The 9,726-nt window shown below is 31.2% G+C and overlaps 1 protein-coding gene across 1 annotated transcript; it reads left to right on the forward strand.

Annotated features, from left to right (window-relative positions):
- The first annotated feature begins 8,740 nt into the window (after positions 1 to 8,740).
- LOC136220705 (protein CHLORORESPIRATORY REDUCTION 41, chloroplastic) lies at positions 8,741 to 9,488 on the forward strand. Its single transcript, XM_066008498.1, has one exon. It carries the CDS (start codon positions 8,804 to 8,806, stop codon positions 9,458 to 9,460), a length of 657 nt encoding a protein of 218 aa, XP_065864570.1. The 5' UTR covers positions 8,741 to 8,803; the 3' UTR covers positions 9,461 to 9,488.
- The last annotated feature ends 238 nt before the right edge of the window (positions 9,489 to 9,726 follow it).

A 9,726-nucleotide genomic window follows, 5' to 3' on the forward strand; every position in this document is an offset into this window, starting at 1 on the left:
AAGTGCATAATTTAACAAATTTCTAAAGATCTATATGTTCTTTAAAGTTTAAGAGCTGTTTGGAAACCATTAAATTTAGAATAATATTCAGATGAACAAATTAAACGGAGAATCAAAATCAAAAAAAGAAAAAGAAAAATATAGATAATATCGAGAAAAAATACATACCATTAAGCACAAACCAAATATATTCTCATGAATAAAAATCTAACTACAAATTAAAGAAAGATTAGACAAAAATATAATACTTTGCGGTTACATCATTTATCTTGTTTAGACATAACTGTTGGAAAATTTTAAATAAAATTATATATTAATTTAAATACCAACAAACACCTCCTTTCATGAACAATCGTGTCGGTCGTGAACAGTTGTGTTTGTACGTGAACGGTCGTGTCTATCCGTGTACAGTCGTATTCGTTGGTGAAAAGACATATCTTTTCGAGTTCTATTTATATAGAATGTATTGTCAAATTCAAAAAAGTAGTTGAAAAAACTCTCCGTCTGTTCATAATGTTCTTGTTTTCCTACTCCGGTGATAACGAGTCTACACACGGTTTGAGTTCGCTTGCGTAATCTGTTGTATTATGGGAGACGATCGTCAATAACGACGATATTTGTCTTAAGGAAACTGTTAATACAGGTCTCAGATTTGTCTAACTCTTTCCTTTTAATTTCTAGTTTTATTATTCGTATGTTTCTCTGTGTTCGATTTGTTTTTTGGTTAATCACATCTAATACTTTTAAGACAGACGTAATTATTTGTCCAACATTTTTAAGACAAATAATTTCTTGTTTTGTGATTTTAAAAAATACACAGAAAAAAAAGTTCACAGAGAGTTTTTTGGTTGGAATAATTTTTTGTTGAATCCAAATTATATTAACTTGGTTTGGGTTATTTGTATTTGATGATTAAGAATGGAGAATTACTATGCTTCTAATATTATACATGTTCTGCTTGATATTTCAATTCATGCCATCTATGAAACTTTCACCAAAGTTAATTAAATGGCTAAAATTGACATAACGGAAGATGACAAGCGCATAAAATTATAATATCAGAAGCATTTTTTACTTTAATGGTGGAGATGCCGCAAATTTGTATTTGAAAGTGTAAAAATGCTGAAAGGTTTTTAATGCTTTATGCTAAAGTTTCTAACAAAAACTTTTATTATAAAATGAAATATGTGTGCAGCATTATAATTTTGTAAACCAGCATTATAAATTTATAGTTTACCAAGAATAACCTCTAAGATGAAATGCTATATGAGTCCGTTGTTATGTGATCTGATTCTCAATTAGTCAATTATGGTTTTATATAATTTAGTTTTAATTATGTAATATCAGTTTTAATTATAATTTCATATATTATTATTATTGTTCTTGTTTCGTTTGTCTTTTCAGAGTAACAGAATATATTTTTTCCAAAGAGACAAGAATACATTGATGAAATGTATTGACGAATATAATATAATTTCGAAAGTTTGAGTGGAAATTATAGTGGGATAAATTGGATAACATAAATATATATATAGTATATATTTTTGTTATCAATTATTTGTTTATGTTTCTGTTTGATTAAACAGATTATAATTTCTATGATTCTAACTTGGTTTGTTTGGAATTTTAGGAAGAAAAAGTTGTCAATTATTTTATTGTTTCCGTTTGTTTAAACATATTAATTGCCTTTTGGTATGTATTGGTATATACGAAAATTGAAGATGGATCCGATTTTAAAAAAATACGGTCATTTCAAAGGCTTTAGGTCGACTTGTACTAGTGTCAACGTGTAAGCCACAATGAAAGTCTAGTAAAATTCATCGGTATGAATTTTAAAGACTTGGTGATAAAAGAAAATATGTTTTCTTTGGAGATGATGATGATATGCAAAAATTCCATATTTGATATTCTCGCACGTAGGGGTTGATTTACATTAGAAATGTGAAATGTCATAAATTGACAAATCTGAGCAGTGATGTTATCTAGCCGAATTAGACGCTGGTAGATGAACATTAGTTGGCTAGATTTAATTTATGAAAGTCACTAAAAATGTAGAAATCAAATCGCCTTAAAATAAATACGTCACAATGATGGAATCAAACAAAAATATCATATCAATTGGTGAATATGCGGTATAAAAAGCTTCCAAATAATGAACTCGGGTAGAAAAGCTTCCGTGTGATAACAACATTAGTCAATTGATCTCAACGAGTGTCATCCTTGTTGATTTTGTAGAATCAAAGGATAACACAACGAATCCGCTAACCTAAAGGTTAAAAACCGAGATCAAATTGAAAATTCATCGAAAGGAATGAGACTAAAGACCATTAGAAGAGGCGTTATGTAAAGGAAAACCCTACCTAGTTGACTGGAGATCCCAAGATTTAGTTTCCAAAGGACAACCTAATTGAATAAACATTGTGCGTTCACTGTGGGGGTTAAACCCAAGTCCATTCCTAGATTTAAACAGTGACACAAACGGGAAAAGGTTAAGCTATATGCTTTTAATGATACATTGTGCGTCAGAAATGCTGAGCAAACAAATCACCTATGTTAGAGTGAAGTGGGATCGCTTCGATGGAGACTAGTGGGGCCTAGTTCTCTTAAACTCTTGCAGGACCAGGCGATGTTCATGACCATAACGAACATAACCATGAGAACCATACCATGTTATATTAGTATATGTGTGGGGTATATCATCGTTTATACAAACGGCAGAATAGTTCAAAGACATCGCGTCTACTAGTCAGCTAGTAAAGTAAATATACTTTCACAAGGGAAGGTTCAAGGCACATTAGCTACATATCCTATGCAAATATCTCATGTTCTCGTTTCCAATTTTATTCATGTGGAGGATTGTTGGAAATTTTTTGAATAAAATTATATATTAATTTAAATACCAACAAACACTTTTTTTCATGAACAGTCGTGTCGGCCATGAACAGTTGTGTTCGTACGTGAACAGTCGTGTCTGTCCGTGTACAGTCATATTCGTTCGTGAAAAGACATATCCTTTCGAGTTCCATTTATATAGAATGGATTGTCAAATTCAAAAAGTAGTTGAAAAAACTCTTCGTCTGTTCATAATGTTCTCGTTTTCCTACTCTGGTGATAACGAGTCTACACACGGTTTGAGTTTGCTTGCGTAATTTGTTGTATCCTGGATCACCAATAGCGATGACATCTGTCTTAAGGAAACTGTTAATACAAGCCTCAGATTTGTCTAAGTTTTTCCTTTTAATTTCTAGTTTTATTATTCGTATGTTTTTCTGTGTTCGATTTGTTTTTTGGTTAATCATATCCAATATTTTTAAGACAGACGATGATTGTTTGTCCAATAATAACACCGATAAATTTTAACTCTAGCTCCATTACATTGAAAAACAAACATGTTGGCAATCACCAACCTGCAAACAATAAGTGAATATAACAATAAGCAACAGCTAAGTAGACAAATTTCAGAGAAGCCTGAGGAAACATTTGCAGTGCAAAAACAAAATCAGTATCAACAAAATTATATAAAATTGAAGAAACGCCTTACAAATTCTACTTCAACCATTTTATCATTGTTCTGGTTGCTTCCAAAGGAATTAACCATTTCTCCCATTAGTAATGACATATAAACTCCATTACCAAACTCAGTATATAAATGTCAAACATTCATACTAAATTGCAGTTTCTAGATTAAATAAAGCTGACAAAATTTGAGAGAAATGGTTAACAATAAAATGGTGTTTCTACAACAAAAACTAGAAAAAATGGACAAATTAAGTAGGAGATTATAATCGGCGGAATAAAGGTACCTTACCTGGTGTTTCTGCAACAAAACCCAGAAAAAAGAAAGAGAAAGAGAAAAAGAAAGAGAAAGTAGGATATGTGGGTATGAGACATAAACTGCTAGATAGATCGTGAGAAAAAGGAATCGTTCGTGGGAAGGGATAAGAGAGATCGTGGAAATGAGGAGAAGTTGGTTTTTCTTTAGTACTTCCAAAAATAATTTTAAATTTAGTAAATAAAAATCAGGAGTAAAAAAAATGTGATGCTCTGGAAAACAACCATATCATCAAAAAACTCTAAAATTACGCCACATCAGCAGCTATAACATCCAGTTTTTCTTATAGGGTAAATAATTTATTAGTCCCCTAGTTTTTACCTAACACACTGTTTAGTCCCTTTATTTTGAAAAACACATTATAAGGTCTCTAGCTTTTGCCAATATTAACCCTTTGGTCATTTTGTCTAGTTTTTTTACACTTGTAATCGATATATTTTTAACGTAATCAGATATATATAAAATAACAGAGTAACATGATTAACTTGTATTGTACTGTGGTTGTCCTAAAAGTTAAGATATGTTCGGTTAAAAATCTAAAAAAATAGATAAAAAGACCACAAGGTTAATATTGGGAAAAGATATGGACCTTAAAATGTGTTTTTCAAAATAGGAGGACTAAACAGTGTGTTAGGTAAAAACTATGGGACTAATAAATTATTTACCCTTTAGTATATATATAGATTTATGTAATGATAGCATATAGATTTATGTAATGATAGCAAAACCGGGTTGCAGATTGCTTGGCGGCGGCTAGTCATGAGGGGTTGTTAGGTGTTACTACCCTTTCTGATCCTCCTATTTTTCTCTCTTCTCTTCTTTTAGAGGATAGGATCATGGTTAGCTTTCCTAGGCTGATCCCAAGTTAGTTGTTCTTTGTTTGTTTGTTTTTCCTTTCATGTTTCTACCAAAAAAAAGGAGACTCTTAGTTACGACTCTAAAAGTAATATAAACAATTAACTCTTAGCTATTTAAAACATTAAAATACATGACATCTCCAACAATACCCTTCATACTCATTATTTATTTTTTTATTATTAAAATTATTATATATTGTTATATTTACTAATACTGAAAGTAGATAGACTCTTCAATGCTAATTTATTAATAAAAATGAAATAAGGAGGGACTAGTGGAGGAGTTCTTAGTGCTTTGAGGAGGAACTAAAAGACTATCAGAGTCGGATTTTGCCACAAACTCCTCAAAATTTAACTTAAGAGCCTACAAAATGAGTCTCTTAGATCTGATGTGAGCATTATGAAAAAAAAATGTATGAAGTCCAATTATAACTAGCCTTATATGTTTATAATTTATTACTAATTATTATTCACAACTCTCATTAAACGGCAAAACAAAAAAAATCTCGAGAAAACTAAAAACACAGAAAAGTGGGAAAATATAAAACACGAGGAAAAGAGAAAAAATGAGAAAAACTGGAAAAATGAGAAAAACAACCTAACATGAAAATGGGAAAACATGAAAAACGCAAAGACAAACAATAAAAAATTAAAAAATCTCATTAAACGGCTATGGGCGTGACCGGTGCAGCAGGAGCATGCGGCATTTTCAGGAATCACCGCGGGTTCGCGCATGGGAGTTTCGCCTTGCAATTCCTACTGCAAACGCCTTTTTGGCGGAGATTAGAGCAGTGATTTTTGCCGTCGACATTGCTTGGGAAAAAGGATGGAATAACCTATGGATCGAATCCGATTCGTTGGTCGTGGTAACGCTGCTCCTAACCCGTTCTGATTCTATCCCCTGGTCGGTACGTCAGCAATTGCTCAACTGTCTTCGACAATGCTCACAAATGGAAGTCATAGTCACTCACATCTTTCGCGAAGGCAACAGAGCCACGGATGCCCTTGCACGCTTCGGTGTCGACGCCAACGACATCACTTGGTGGAACACGGCTCCAGACTTCTGTCAGCCCATGGTTTTTAATGATTTATGTAATATTTGTCATTTATGTTTTTCTTAACACGTTTCTCCCTCCTCTCCTCTCCTATTTGTACTCTTTTCATTTTTTATATAATATATTCGGGTTTTGCTGAGCCTGCGGCTGGGGTGCCAACATAGTTGGGATGTCAGTCCCAGTCCCAGTATCGTCCCGGCTTCCATAAAAAAATTAAAAAGAAGGAAAACATGAAAATAAAAAAAATATAAAAACACAAAAAACAGAGAAAACAAAAAAATTTGAAAAAACATGAAAAATAAAAATAAAAATAAAACACAAAATAGGAGAAAAGCGAAAAAACATGCACGAAAAATGAGAAAATGAAGAAGTGGGAAACAAAAAAAAACAAGAAAACAATAAAAAAAGAAAAGTGTGAAAAAAGGGGAAAACATAAAAAAAGAAAGAAAAAAGAAGAAAAAACTGGAAAATATTAAAAGCGTGAAAAATGCGAAAAAACAAAAAAAAAACATGAAAATGGAGAAAACAAGAAAACGGTAAGAAACACGAGAACTAAAAAAAGCAAGAAAGCAAGAAAATGTAAAAACATGAAAAACATTTTTTTTTCATTTTCTTATTCTTTCCGATTTTTCTTTTCTTTTCTTTTTTCATTTTTCTCGTATTTCTTATTTTTATGTTTTTATATTTTCTGAGTTTTTCTCATATTTTTTTTTAACGTTTTCCTCATTTTTTTTTATTTTTCTTGTTTCCCGTTGTTTTTGTTTTTATCGTCTTTCACATTTTTTTTTCATTTTTCTTGCTGCATATTCTATCACGTTTTTTCATTTTTATTTGGGTTAAGGTGTAAAAATACCCCTAACGTTTTGGGCCAGGAGCAATTTTACCCCTAACGTCTAAAATGGTGCAATTTTACCCCTAACGTTGGAAGCCAAGAGCAATTTTACCCCTAACGTTAATAAATTGGGTTAATTTGAGAAATAATTCATCAAACTGTCTTCTCGATCATGAATCTTGTTATCTACACTTCATACGTGTGTCATTTTATCAATAACAAATCACAAACATTCGGTGGGATGTGAAAAAAAATAAAAAAAATATACTGTCTTTTTGTATGGATTAGACAAAAAAATGCAAAAAATCCACCGAATTTATAAATATTATTCTCAAATTCTATTATTAAATTATAAAAAACATGAAATCCTTTTTTTAGAACGAATTATTATGCAATTGATTCAGAATAATGAACAAAAATATATGTGTTTTATAATAATGTCTGAAATTGACCCAATTTATCAACGTTAGGGGTAAAATTGCTCTTGGTTTCCAATGTTAGGGGTAAAATTGCACCATTTTAGACGTTAAGGGTAAAATTGCTCCTGACCCATAATGTTAGGGATATTTTTGCACTTTAACCCTTTTTATTTTTGTTTTTTTCATTTCAATTGACGTTTAAGGTTTCTATATTAAGTAGCTTAAAAATAGTTAAATATTACCATATTATTCTCTTGTAATTTACTTCAAATTTCTCTATAAATTTCTTTACTTTTTTTGTCATATAAGTACATTTAATACTTGTCACTTATTGAGAAGTACAAATGATCAATCTTTCCCTAAACATCAATTATAATTAATATTTAAAATTTTTGATTTGCTAGATAAATAACGACTCATATAATAATAAACTAGTCTGTTTAAATTTTCTGTTAGGTATCAGTACAATTTATCTTGTTTTATAACCTTTCGCGTGTTATAAGTAAATCTGCACTTTCTTAAAGACGATAATATCAAATTTAGACTTTATTTCAAATTATTACTACTTGGGCCAGTTGACATTGAATAGTTAAGTCATTATCCACTAGATTTCTAATGTTGTCAGATGCGGACTAGACAAGCCAATCTAATTATTCGGATCGGGAACTAGCTGGATTTCCAATTTAGATCTTGTTAGGGTTTTATTAATCTTCAACAACCCGACATGAATTGTTAGTCCTAATTTTTTTAATTAAATTATTTAAAAAAACGAAAAAGGTAAAAAAAACCATTACATTTGGAAAAACTCTGGATGTTAAAATCTTATTACTTTTATAGTTAAGACTTTTTTTTCTAATAAAATAATAAAAAGCTTAATTTTAAAATCTACTAATTTGAAGCAAAATATTATTATAATGAGAGTGAAATATGATGATAATGAATCATAAAGTTTAATAGTTTTGAGTTGAAAATAACTCATTCCTATTTTCAAGTGATATATTAATTTTAAATTAATTATATATATTATTTATTTATTATGTCTTCGAGTGAAAGCAATCCGAGTCACTTAATTGAATAAAGTGACCATAATCTAACTATAAATCCAGTTTAACGGATCGTGAGAATAATTCGAGTCGCTTAATCGAACAGAGTGACCATAATCCAGAGATAAGGTGCAAAAATACCCCTCACGTTTACAGTCAGGAGCAATTTTACCTCTAACGTCTAAAATTGTGCAATTTTACCTCTAACGTTGTCAAGTTATATCAATTTCAGACATTATTGTAAAACACATATATTTTACATCCTTATTTTGCACCAATTATATTAGTTCGTTTTAAAAAAAAAATCATATTTTCTGTGATTTAATAATAGAATTGAAGATTAATATTTATTTATTCGGTGAAATATTTTGAATTTTTTTTGTCCGACTCGTAAAATAGACTGTTTATTTTTTAAATTTTTTTTTCACGCGTAATCATATGTTTATGATCTGTCACTAATGAATGATAAAATGACTCATAAGTGAAGTGTAGATGACAAGGTTCATGACCGAGAAAACAGTTTGATAAAGTAAAATTACTCCTAACAGTAAACATTATCCGGTAAATCACGAGTATTTTTTTTTTTTTCAACTTATCCGGTAAATCCAGTTTGACAGACCCTCCTATTATTACAATATTGTAAATTTCACCCGATATTTTGCTCGTCTTTTTCTTTCTAAAAATCACTTTTTGAATAATAGAGGTAGTAGAAATCAAGAAGAAAACAAGGCAAAGCACAGCCTCATCCTCTTGAAGAGGTCTATAATGGCTTCCACTTTCCTCAAATCTCTTTCTCTGTGTCAACCAAGTCCCATTCAAATCTCTACTTCAAACATCCAAAAACGCCAATTCCCCCCAAAACGACATCTCTATTTCACCAAATGCACTAGCAATTCAATTTCAACCCCAGAACCAGAACCAGAACCCATAATTGGCGATGTTGAGTCTCCAAACTCCAGCACCTTGAACAGCGCAGACACATTCCCAATCGAAAAGAGGAGGAAATCAGGCATTATACGAGAGAGAAAGCTAAAGCAAGAAATGACAATAGGCGAGCCACCAAATTTTGAAATTGGGTGGAAAAGGAGTAAGAAGATTGAGTTTGAGAAGCCTAAAGGGTATGTGATAATGGACTTTTTGGGGAAACTTGAAGAATTAATGGGAAAAGAGTATGGTTCAACGGCTCTTTTGGCAAAGGTAGGAGAAATAGTTGCAGAGAGAGCAAGAGAAGAGGCAGAGATATTGCAAGAAGAAGGGAAAGTAGAAGAGAGAATGGTGACTGAGTTACTTAGGGTTTTGAAATTGATGGAAATGGATTTAGCTATGGTTAAAGCTTCTGTTAAGGAAGATACTTTGGCTGAAAGACTTGAACTAGCTAAAGCTAGATGCAGGCAAGCTATACTTGTTGCTAATTCTTTTTGATTAATCAAATAATCACATTTTTAATTCATTAATTATTTGTACCTGAATGAATTGGGGATGAGGTGGTAGCTATTTAACTGTGACGTCGGCTGTCAATCTGAAATGGTTGTATCAGCCTCACAAATCAACATAAGATTCGGGTGGAATGTGCATAATCCTGAAGTCTTCCTTAATTGATTCATGTGGCGTTGGGGTTTACCATTTAGAGAGAAAATGCCTTATTGGATCATGTGTAGTATGATTTATTGTGCACGAAATCACAACAT

This window comes from Euphorbia lathyris, chromosome 2 (assembly GCF_963576675.1).
Source record: "Euphorbia lathyris chromosome 2, ddEupLath1.1, whole genome shotgun sequence".
NCBI lineage: Eukaryota > Viridiplantae > Streptophyta > Magnoliopsida > Malpighiales > Euphorbiaceae > Euphorbia > Euphorbia lathyris.

What these genes read in the sequence shown, in the direction of transcription:
- LOC136220705 (XM_066008498.1), top strand. Translation starts at nt 8,804, where the DNA reads ATGGCTTCCACTTTCCTCAAATCTCTTTCTCTGTGTCAACCAAGTCCC.